The sequence below is a fragment of the Mustelus asterias genome, chromosome 15, assembly GCF_964213995.1.
Source record: "Mustelus asterias chromosome 15, sMusAst1.hap1.1, whole genome shotgun sequence".
Taxonomy (NCBI): Eukaryota; Metazoa; Chordata; class Chondrichthyes; order Carcharhiniformes; family Triakidae; genus Mustelus; species Mustelus asterias.
Genome location: NC_135815.1, coordinates 34,700,379 through 34,712,820, shown reverse-complemented (window position 1 = coordinate 34,712,820; position 12,442 = coordinate 34,700,379). Strand labels below are relative to the sequence as shown.

At 42.2% G+C, this 12,442-nt stretch overlaps 1 protein-coding gene across 7 annotated transcripts in view; it reads left to right on the top strand.

Annotated features, from left to right (window-relative positions):
* The window catches only part of mark1 (MAP/microtubule affinity-regulating kinase 1), a 179,278-nt gene that overhangs the window by 158,276 nt on the left and 8,560 nt on the right, over nucleotides 1-12,442 (top strand). For 2 of the 7 annotated variants that reach the window (XM_078229755.1, XM_078229754.1), the window contains exons 15-17: nucleotides 807-953; nucleotides 1,926-2,186; nucleotides 11,835-11,879. In XM_078229755.1, coding sequence (XP_078085881.1) covers nucleotides 807-953; nucleotides 1,926-2,186; nucleotides 11,835-11,879 — 453 coding nt within the window. Of the gene's footprint in view, nucleotides 1-776; nucleotides 954-1,925; nucleotides 2,187-11,834; nucleotides 11,880-12,442 lie in introns of all 7 variants that reach the window. The other 5 variants (XM_078229753.1, XM_078229752.1, XM_078229756.1 and 2 more) reach the window with 3 other exon arrangements.

Here is a 12,442-nt window from a genome sequence, read left to right as displayed (position 1 = left end):
CTCCTCAGTCATCTGAAGACTCACCAAACTTGGCGGACATCATCCTCAATTTGGAGGGACTACTGACTCGCAACATTCTGCAGAGTTGTACATGTTCTGTTCCATACAAACACAAAACATTTTTTCACTAATTTTGATTGGCTTAAATCTTCCTGTGAAACCAGTTTATATTCTTATAAAATTCTGAGTGTTGCCTTTGTTTCCGCATTAATGCGCCACTGGTACAACTAATGTCTCCCATTGTGAAGTTTGGGAAATCGAATAATTCTGTTTCCCCCTTCGCAGAGGCTGCCTGACCTGCTGAGTATTTACAGCATTTTCTGTTTTTGATTTTAGATTTCCAGCATCGGCAGTATTCTGCTTTTTGAATTCTGAAATGGCATCTGTTTCCACTCAATGCCACTATTCATGCTGCTTTAGAGCAGCACAAGCTTTGGTGTGGAAAACTAGATAGCATAAATGGATATTTTTGGCACATACTTTGCTGAATTAAGCCACTTTGCATGCAGTTGGGAGAAAAATATTGTCACTGCCAATATATATAAGAAATGACAATGTGGTACACACATGCCATGCGGGTTGATGCACTGAATACAGAGTTTAGCCTGTAGATTATTGAGCAAAGCCAGACTCCTACCCATCTTTGCTCTTGTGTCAAGGGTGTGAAAACTTAAATATTTATATGTGAGGATCCCTAGAAAAAGTGACACTTTTTTTTGTTTTAATATTTTGTGTTACATTTTGGCTTCTATCTTTCTTTTGCCTCAACCCATAAGCCTAACTGAAATGTCTGCTTGTGCAAGCAGCACTTCCACATCTGTTGCGAGCCCCGCAGCATCTTCTGGAGTAACATCAGCACGTCCTCGACATCAGAAATCCATGTCGGCTTCTGGGCATCCAGTCAAGGTCACGCTACCTTCCATTGAAGATGGTGGTGAAAGTTACCGATCCAGGTAAATATGGAGTGTTTCAGCAAAGTGCGAGTCTGAATCATGGAACAAATTTGTGTTTAAAGCATAGCAGATCAGAGCCCTGATGAAAATTGTTGTCTGATTTGGATGCTGAGCAGCCTGCCATGATGTTTTCAGTTTTTATTTAAATTTTACCACATACACCATCTTCAAACTTTGTTAATCCGCTGTCTTGCAAATTGAGGTTACAACTGGAACCAAAAATGGGCAGAAGTGTGTCATGGAGTTTAGCAGGGTAAATATGTGGGGTTACAGGGATAGGGCCTGAGTAGGATAGTTGTCGGTGTAGACCTGATGGGCCAAATGGCCTATTTCTGCACTGTTGGAATTCTATGATTCTAAGAGGCTTGTAGTATAGTTATGAAGCAAACTCCAATCCAAATCCATGTTCTGAGATGGATTACATTTTAATGCATGGGAGATTTCTTTCAAAACATTGGTCTATTGACATGGTTCCTGCTCTGTAGTATCTAAGTTTTGCTATCCTCACTGGTAAAGTTATATAAATCGCTGTACTTTGCATACATAAACTGAATAAGCCCAACTAGATATTAGTATGTAGATAAGTATTGTTCATGTATGGGGTAAAAAAAAAGAATGGGTTAAGAACACAAATGTTTGTTCCTTTCATTTAGCTGTAATATGACTGAGGCTTTACTTCTCCATGCTCACTTGGAATTTCATTTATAGAAAGAAATTTCAATTTGTGTAATCCAATTGAGGAAAAATCCAATACAGTACACTTCTTAGTGTCCATTCAGTTCCATTGTAAATTAAATCTGAAGAGATTTAAGCCAAAACAAAATTCTAATCGTTTTTACCCTTACCATGAAGAACATGTTTAAAAAATGCATATTAAATAAAACAACTTCTCACATTGCAGATATGGAAAGACAAACCTTTAGGAAGATGTAGTGGATTACAAAATATCTCAAATTTTCTTTCCTTGTTTAGCACTGCAGCTCAAAGGGTACCTGCTGCTTCTCCTTCTGCACACAGTATTAGCACTACCACTCCAGACCGAACCCGCTTCCCTCGAGGAAGCTCTAGCCGAAGCACTTTTCACGGTGGTCAGTTACGGGAACGACGAACTGCCACGTACAATGGACCACCAGCTTCACCAACATTGTCACATGATACTGGTGCCCTCTCACAAGCGCGAAGAGGAACTTCAACTGGGATAATAAGCAAGATCACGTCCAAATTTGCCCGCAGGTAGGTTTACTCGGTTATTTCCAAAGTTCAGTGATCCTTTTGCTTTTTGAATGACAGGTAACAAAAAATGTAATAATTCGACCCCCTCCCTCCACCTCTCTTCCCTCCCCATCCTCCTCCTCCAATGTTTGATGGCGGTCATATTGCCTTAGTTATAAACCTTATCTATACAACTCACTCAGTGGTGACTCATGATAATTGAACTGTTTATCTATTATTATGCTCCGGGATAAATGTAGAATGTGTGTTTTGTTTCGCTTTTTAATTGAACGCTTTTTTTGATTCACATAATTAAAAAACATATCCAGGTAAACTTACTGAGGAATACAGAGACATTTCTAGCCTTTCCTTCAGATTTTAAAAAAAATCTGTGACTCCTGTTGGGTCTTCCACTGGTGTATGAGATGCTATCACTATTTCCCTCCTCAAAACCCATCTAGTACAACACTCCATGATATTCTGAACCCTGAATTTTTCAAATCTATCTTTTGTAATATTAACTTCCCATACCTGGAAATATCCAAATCAGTTTCCAATGTAGCTTCACTTAGCTTTTGTGTCTTTCCAAAGATGGAGTACCCAACACTTAAATGATGATTCCAACTTCAGCCTGAGGTTAACTGTTGCTTGCATATTCTTTGCCTTGTTGATTTTTTAAAAATCTTCTTTGCTTTTTTTTAAAATGTCGTTATCTTCCTGCTTTAACAATCAGTGTACTCTGGGTATCCAGGCCCCTCTGCTCCTTTATGCCATCAGCAACCTTTACTAGATCAGATGACCATGAAGATTCCAGGCTAGAATTTTAGGTTCTGTGCAGAAGCCTATCCTGTTCTCAACCTGATGCCATGCTCAGGTGTAAATTTATACCTTTGCTGTCCAGATTATAAGCTGGCAGAGTGGCTCACCCATTCATTGCAAGACCAGTTCAATCTTTGCAGACTGAAGAATGAGTGAGCAATCCACTCTGCCACATTATCACCCAGGCAGTGCAGATGAACACTTAGTGATTTTTATAAAATAAACTAAAATTTGTCATACTTGTTGGTAAAATGTAAGATGGTGTTTTGCAGCTTGGTTTCACATAGCTCCCACAAGGGCTGCAGGAGCTTCCAGTATGGGGCTGAGCCTTGCAAACCAAAATGGTCCTTGGTTCGATCTCCACTGAGTTAGTTGATAATGGTTTGGATGGCAGGAGGGACGCCACAGACATCTGAGTGGCCTTAGGTTATAGAGATCCTAATTGAGCAGAGTTGCCAGGTTGTGCATGCCTGTGGGCATCTGGTGAGAACAGGCCAGAATGTGATGCCCAGTAGTTGGAAATCTTGGCAAGACACATGGTTAATGTTATCGGAGCAAGAGTAGGCCACTTGGCTTTTCGAGGCTGCAGCGCCATGCAAAACGATCCTGAAGAATGGCCATCTTGAGTACTAGAGTACATTAAGGGCAGGATTTTCTCAGGCCTATGGGGCCAGGACTAAGGTGGGAGGGCACATAATTTCATTCCACTGGCTGGTATGCCAGGAGGGAATCCTTTCCCCCCTCCAACAATGGTGGTCCCAAACCTGTGACCATTTTTTCTTAACCTCAAAAGATTTAGAAGCACTTGGAGTGCACCTCAAGATGGAAGCGTCACTCTCTCCCTTACTGGTGACAATAGGCCGCAACTCCTTCCATGCTGAAGCTGCTCCCATTGGCCTTCCAGCTTCAAGACCTTGCTCACCATTTTTAGTTGGATGGCGAGTGAGCCCTCTGATCACTAATCAGCTAATTCAGGCACCATCACCCTCTGCTGACTGTTCCCAAACAGAGGGCAGGATTGGGGCCTGTGGTATTCTGAACCCAAATACAAAATCCTGCCCCCCCGTGTCTGTAGTGCTGTGCTCATGAACCTTGGGCTAAGGAGGAAATTGTCAATGTAAGGATTTTTTTCAAGTTAATTCAATCGTTATTATTTTTTACAGTTGCAATTTTATTAAGTATATTTGTTACAATAGACGAAAACTTAACTCTACTTATAAAGTAAGTTTACACACGTGTTGCAGCCAGGTTGTTTCAGACCCGTTGCTTTTAAATGACAAGTAAATGAGTTTTGTTTGAAATTTTAAATTGGATTAGCTTTTCCCTCCCAGTTTGTAGAGCTCTGTCTTTCAGCATTTCCAGAAGGCAGGAGAAAATGTTGTACAAATTTATTTGTTTATTAGTGTCACAAATGGGCTTTCATTGACACTGCAATAAAGTTACTATGAAAATCCCCTTGGTTGTCACACTCTGGCACCTGTTCGGGTACCCTGAGGGAGAATTTAGTATGGCCAATGCACCTAAACAGCACGTCTTTCGGGCTGTGGGAGGGAACTGGAGCACCCGAAGGAAACCCACGCAGACACGGGAAGAATGCGCAGACTCCGCACAGTGATCCAAGCGGGAATCGAACCCGGGTCCCTGGCGCTGTGAGGCAGAAGTGCTAACCACTGTGCCACTGTGCTCCATGGTTGCTTCCATTTTCCCAATTGTTGTAGAATGAAAGCTGAAATATATGGGGATAGTTTCTCTCATCCCCATATATTTAGGCACTTATCAATTACCCTATTCAAGTGATGCTACTCATCCACCCCAGAAACACCATATTTATCCTGTTAAAAGATAACTTTCACTGCAGTTTGGAAGACAGCCAGTTCAATACAATTGATTCTGACCTTGTTGTTGTCATGAAGTCTCTACCTGATGATGCGTGCAGCTATTTGATGCATGTTATTTTGTTCGTGTTGAACAGGGTTAGAACATTCTGTTGCTAAATATTTATTTGCACTATAATTGGTCAGTCAGTGATTTGGATAGGTGGCATTGGTGCGAGGATTACATTGTGCACCACTTATTATTTGTAATAGAAAGCATATGCATATACAACTTGAGCTCCTTTTGGCTCAGCTATCTTTTAAGGTAGCATGGTACAATGTACGTAACTGCATAGACATGTTGTCCATTAAATAAGTGTCGTCTTGGTTTTTGGTGGCAATAACTGGAAAAGAGGCATTGGACATTTGGCCTTAAAATTTGACACAACAACAACAACTTTTAAATTTGACACCAAGCCACAAAAGATGATATTAGAACACGTGGCCAAAAGCTTGGTCAAAGAGGTAGGTTTTAGGGAGTGTTTTAAAGGGGAGGAGAGAGGTGCAATTATGTAGGGAGAAAATTCAAGAGCTTGGGGCCTAGGCAGCTGAAAGCATGCTCACCAATACTGGAGTTATTAAAATTGGCGATGGTCAATTTGACAGACAGATATCTCAGACAGTTACACAGCTGGAGAAAAGTATAAAGCTAGGGAAGGACAGGGCCATGGACAGACTTGAAAACAAGGGTGAGGATTTTTTAAATTGAGGCCTTGTTTGACTGGGAATCATTGTAGGTCAGACAGTACAACAGTGTTGGGGGTCATGACTTGGTGTGACTAGAACACAGAGAGCAGAGTCTTGGATTACTTCAGGTTTATGGCGTAAAGAATGTGGGAGACTACCCAGGAGTGCATTAAAATGATTGAGCATAGAGGTAACAAAGGCATGGATGAGAGTTTAAGCAGCAGATGAACTGAGGCAAGGTCTAGTCCAGTGATGCTACAGAGCTACAATTAGGCAGTCTTGGTGATGGTACAGATATGTGGTCGGAAGCTCATCTCAGAGTTAAACATGATGCCTAGGTTAAGAACAGTCTGGTTCTACCTTGGACAGATGCCATGGAGAGGGATGGAATTGGTAGCTAGGAGAACAGAGCTTTAGCAGGAACAAAAGGCAATGGCTTTGATCATCTTGCTGTTCAATTGGAGGAAAGTTTTGCTCACCTAGCACTGGATGTCAGATAAGCAGACTGATAATTTAGCAGCAAGGGAGCAGTGAGTAGAGGTGATGGCTGGGTGTCATCAAGGTATGTGTGAAAATTAACGCTGAGTTTTCAGATAATATCATGGAGCAGATGGGAAGTAGGGGATATATTTTTATATACATCTTTATATAATGTCCTAATTTTTTTCATTTGTATGAAAAAAATATACAAGCCAATTTGAAACATCCTGCCCACAAATCTTTACAAAACCTGTTTTATGTAGAGAATAAAATATTAATGGAGGTCTGTAACAAATTTTGATAGTTGAAGGAATTCTGAGATTTCACCTTATTAATGTATTTACCTAATTTAATGTGATGCCGTGTTTTAATTTTCCCCTTGACCAAGTTGCTTATAAACATAGAAAGAAGAATCAGTCCTTATTCCAGTGGAATCATGGTTGTAGAAATGGCTTCAGGACAAAACTACCTTGTAGCTTCCATTCAATGTTACAATGGGGCGGCACGGTAGCACAGTGGTTAGCACTGCTGCTTCACAGCTCCAGGGACCTGGGTTCGATTCCTGGCTTGGGTCACTGTCTGTGTGGAGTTTGCACATTCTCCTCGTGTCTGCGTGGGTTTCCTCCGGGTGCTCCGGTTTCCTCCCGCAGTCCAAAGATGTGCGGGTTAGGTTGATTGGCCATGCTAAAATTGCCCCTTAGGGTCCTGGGATGCGTAGGTTAGAGGGATCAGTGGGTAAAATATGTAGGGATATGGGGGTAGGGCCTGGGTGGGATTGTGGTCGGTGCAGACTCGATGGGCCGAATGGCCTCTTTCTGTACTGTAGGGTTTCTATGATTTCTATGATGAACCAATGGGTCGCATCTTCCAGGAACTGGCAATCACCATTAGATTGTCACTCCAGCTTGGGATCCACAATTCTGGCCCGGAACCAGGCCTCTTCAGAAATGCGGAATGTACCTGTTCAAAGAATGCTTCCTCGTAGTGCAGGATTGTCGAGGGAAGCCAAGCCAATGCCCCTTTTTTTTCACAGCACGAGCTGATGTATTTTGGTAACTTCATTTGCAAACACTAAAAACCTTTGGGATATTTAAATAGCTCTTCAGTGTGTTGGTGAATGGATGTAAGTGAGGTGTGTGGATAAGGTGGCAGGGTGGGTAGAGCTCAGTTTGGTAGAGTGCCAGCAGGTTAAAGTGACCAGGTGAGTAAAGTGGGTCGGGTGCCATCTAGATAGATGGCAGGATGGGTAGGGTATTGAGGCTAGGTCGTTGAGGTGGTGGTGGGGGAAGGAATAGGAGAGTCGGGGGGGAGGGGTGGTTGGAAGATCGGGGCAAAGCTGGAAAGTTGGGTTAGTCAGAGGGTCGGGGGCGCGGGGGAGGTCAGTTGGAGCCAGGAGGTGTAAGTTGTATAGTTACCCAAAGGTTGGACATGTCTTTTGTTTGTCTAATTTTTTTCCTGGGTAACCGTCCGAGGAACTGAATTGGAACTTTTGCGGCCTCTGACTCTAACTCGGAGCTGAAACATTTTCCAAGGGTCTTGGGGAGCTAGGGAACTGCATATCGGACGTTGAAACTTTTCAGGCAATTCCTGTGGTGCCTTTGCATCGAGACTTCCTAACGGTCCCCTAGCACATCCTGCAGGGTACACCTGGTCTCTAACCATCCAAAATTCTCCAGCCGTTCTCTAGTCCCGCTGCAGTGAACGGAAATTTGGCTGAGCACCGAATTCTCCATCCTCACTTGCAGTGGCGGACAAGCGTGAACAGTGGAGAATTCCAGCCAGTCTCTTTTCATTGGCTAAGAGGAAGGCAGTCTTTTGCAGGTTCAGCAAGATTTTACTTGTGCTGCTTTCGAGCAAATATCCAAATGCCTTGTGAGTCTGAATACAGTAGTCAAGTTTACATAATCAGAAGACTTTTAGACAAACTTAGAATCGTGAGGCATAGATGTTTTTGTGTGAGACGCTATGTTTCCCTTAGTTTTTTTGGAATGAGATGTTTCCTGCATCCTAATTTTTCGATCTCCTTATGACACGGTAACTCTATCCGAGGAAGCAAGGGGGCAAATCCCCATCCCGCTGCGGGAGTATCGCATCTCGGCCGATTCGCAGGATTCCTGCAAGCATTCGCACCACGCTTGCGTTTCCCTGGCCCGGATTTCTGGCGGCATCTGCACGGCACCGGAAATCGGTTGGGAGGTGGGGCTAGCATTTAAATAGTATTTTGCATATGATTGAATTCTCTGGGCCTGCTAGCATCTCCCACCCCACCAGAGTATTTCACTCCAGCAGGGTTCAGAGTAGCTCCCCACTTTCGGGGAACTAGCGGGACGACCCTGCTGGAGTGAAGGGGAGCAATTGGGGGGCCCCCAGGGGATCGGGCGGCGGGGGTGGTGCTCCATTGGCATTGGCACCCTGGCAATACCAGCCTGTTCCCCCAGCACTGCCAAAGGGGTAAAGTGCCCATGCCCAAAGGGGCACCTTGACTGCCCACCAAGCATGGGGCAGTGCCAAGAGGGTGGTTCCTATTGGGGGTGGGGCCTAGAGGCGGGGCCTGCTGGGGGTGGGGTCTAGGGGTGATCGGGGGAAGGGGAGGGGGGTCCTACTGCCACTCTGCATAGGGATCTGGTCGAGGCTGGAGAGAGACCAGCGATAGGGGTGGGTTGGGAGTTTTGGATCTGCCGGGGGCATGGAGGCACCTACAGTGAGTGACCAGATGCAAGTGTCTCGCTGGATATTAACCTAGGATCTAGTGCCAAAGCTTTGGTCTCAACTCCCATGGACTGTCTCTGGCATGGTTTGAACACTCTGCCTTCCGGCCCAGAATCAGGACTGCCACCACCAATAAAGAGATGATAGCCAATCAGAAAGATAAGAAAATATAGCAGTCTGGATGTTTACATGTTTAAAATGTTTTCTGAAAGTCATGATCTATGGTACATTGTCAATTTTCCTACAACTAATTAAAATGTGATTTGTTAATTGAAGCTGAGACATTTGCTGATCTGCACCTAAATAATTCATAAATTGTGTCACTGGTATGCTACCTTCCAAAAGGGAGATGTTTTTCTTCATAAGTAAATCAGTAAATAAATGGGTCAAAACTCCTGAAACTCCCTGGCCAGCAGCACTGTGGGTATACCTACACCACACAGACTGCAGTGGCTCAAGAAAGTTCACCACCACCTTCTCGAGGTCAATTGGGGGAAGAGTAATAAATGCTGGCCTTGCTGGTGCCACCCACAATCCATGAACAAATATATAAGAATTACAATGGAACAGAGAAATTATATATTTTGACTTGTGAGCCAAAACTAATTAGGAATAACTGCTTCAACAATAATATTTTGTCTTATTTTTGTCCTTATTTTTGTGGGAGTGGCAGGGCCTGTGCTGACCCATTGGCATCATCCTTTCCTCTGGATTATCCGACATCACTTGTTTTTATTTCCTTACCAAATTCAGTCATGTGAATCTCTTTTGTTCCAGAACAAAAGACAAATCTCTGCAAATGAAAGCAGTCAGATGATCCAGCTTTGCTTTATTCAACAAACCTTTCCCACAAACACTACCATTAAATAATGTACAGGATAATTACAGTCTTAGGTGACAGAATTGGGTTAAGAAAGCATGTGAATGAATAACTCTCCTTGCACCCTCTGCTGTCCCCACCTATGCTTTTTCCTTTCTCTTTCTTTTGTGCGTTTAACCTTGCCCGGACTGGTTACTATCACTAAGCTCTTCCAGTTCAAAGGACAGGACTGTTAGAGCAGTAATTGCAGCTGCCCAGCAGCGGCTGAGGCCAATTTTTGATTAATTGTGACTTAGAAACCGTTTCATTTATATGGTGAATATTATAATGTAGTTAAGACGTCTCAGGTGAGTTGATTTTGGAGTGCAAAGTCTGGTTTTTTGGTACAAAGTGCAGACATCCTGCTCCAGAAATGCCCCAAAGGTAGTATGAAAGAACGGTTAATCTGTACTTCTTTTGGTCGTGATTTAAGAAGGAATATTGGCAAAAATGTGGAAATAATTGTCTGCTCTGCCTAGTGTTTTTGTTAAATTACAAGGAATTGGCTACAGATATCAAGCTGTTCCTGAACATAGAGACAGTCCATAGACTAACTCATAGTTCAGAACAGGCACTTGACATGTACAACTAAGAACTCTGTGTAACTCATAAGTTATTGCCCCTTTTCACATTTATCTAGTACACTTTTTAAAAATAACAAATGTGAGGATTCATGCTCTGCCTTTTTAATACCTGTACTTTAAAAGAAATACAATATTTTACTAGGTAAGGGTCAGTGCAGGCTTGGAGGGGTCAAAGGGCCTGTTCCTGTGCTGTAATTTTCTTTGTTCTTTGTAAGATCATAATTGCCAGAAAATCAAGAGCTATGGCACATCACAGTAGACTGATAATGTTTCATTATTGGAGTGAAAATAATATTTTCGAGTTTTAAAAAAAAAATCCATGGTCAAAGCCTGGAGCAGCTAGCGCAAGGCATCACTCAGATGGAAAATGCTCAGTCTAATAGCAGGTAAAGGCTTGGCACTGTCAAGTTTCTGTGCTAAAAGTCTGGAGATTGTCCAGGGGAAAATTGGAAGTTATGGAGTCCCAAGCTTTTAAGTCCTGGAGAAAATGAAATTAGGATAGGAGAAAACGGGACGAGTTTTAATTTGAACGGAGAGTTGAGGAAGAGTTATTTCACATTTAAGAGTATGAAAAGTTTACAGCAACAACAACTCCAGTGGTATGAACAAAATATGACGGTTGCAATTGAAGAAGGTGGTTTGAACATTGAAACAATCACTTTTCAGCTAACTCGTACTTCAAGATAAGAAAAAAGCTAGAAAGATATTTGAAGATTCAGTTTAGCTATGGAGATGGAGCATACACAAGTCTTGGTTGAAACTGGGCTTTACATTGAGTTGAAGAATGAGGGGGGGGGCGGGGGGGAAGTATTTGGTGTAAAAGGAGGAATTCAATTTGTTGGGAACCATTATAGCAAGGGAGGAAATATGGAAAAGTCCATTTTAGATTAGAGAAGGTGAGACCAAGGATGGTAATAACTGAAAGATGTAAGTGGCAGTAAATGATAATAGCTGTTTGTTGGGCTAGAGAAATTACAACGGTCTTGACTCATTAAGTGAGTATTGTTTCTATATTTGCCTCATAGAGATGGGAAAGACACGATGCATAAATATAACATATAATTGTTGCGCTTCCATTTCATTTTGTGGGGGGAGTTGGGAAGAGAGAGGAGGAAACTAATGCCTTTGTGATTGCAACAGCGGTCAGGTTTGCTGAGAAAACTCAGATCTGCCATGTGTCAGTAATACGTAATAAATGTCTTGACCATAAGCTCCAGTATGGCTCATGAGTGGGGATATTGGCTTTTTCTATTTATATCGAGCGTTTCTGGAGAAAAATGTATTTTACTTTGTGATTTCATTTTAACCCCAAAAGAACCCAAGATTAAACTTCCTGGTTGAATAACCAAATTAATGTTAAATAGGAACACTGGATGTATAATTTTGGTTGTCACTGGGTTTTTACCCAGACTTATTTTGAACGTCCTCACAAAATGATGATCTATAACATTGGAGTTCTAATTAAACCACTTGTGTATATTACCCTTATTCAGAACTATTGATTCTGTTTGTGTTTGTGCATTTTCACTGTTGTATTATTTGTCCGATGTCATTTAATCAAGATCTAGGTTTTCTTGACTACTTCATTTTTCATGTTTCTAACCTGTTATCTTGTTTCCTCTATTTGCACTGAACCTTAATTCTGATTGCTTTTGAGGGGCCCAAGTGAAGGTGAAGGCAGTGGCAGAGCTGACACTGCAAGGTGAGGTGCCACTGCTAATATTGTCTCAATGTTTTTGTGCATAACTATCCTTGTTGAAATTTTAGAGAGAAAAGTAAATGGACATAAGATAGCAAAGCTTATGAGGAAATTTATCATTCACCTGTTCTCCCTCCCGCCGAAAAAATGTTTGCTATGCGCTTAATCGAAACTGTGCTTTGTCAACCTAAGCAAAACTATTTTCAGTAAAATAATGGACCATTTGTTAAAATTGTAATGCACAGATTTGAGCAGCAATGTGTGCTCCTCAAACAAATTGAAAATAAACAACAGAATGTGAAGGATGCAAACATTGGTCACGATCTCTGGTCACCTTGACTATCCTCTCTTACCGCCACCACTAACAATTACTCTTTGTATTTATATAGCGCCATTCATGTGGTAAAATGGCCACAGCATTCCAAGGGAGCCATATCAAACAAATTATGGCATATAATGAGCATCTTTAGTTATTTATTTAGTATCTTGGAGACTGAAGTGAGACAGAGAGTGGAAATTCTAGAGCTGAAGGTCTTGCAGCTGAAGCCACAGCTGCCATTAAAACC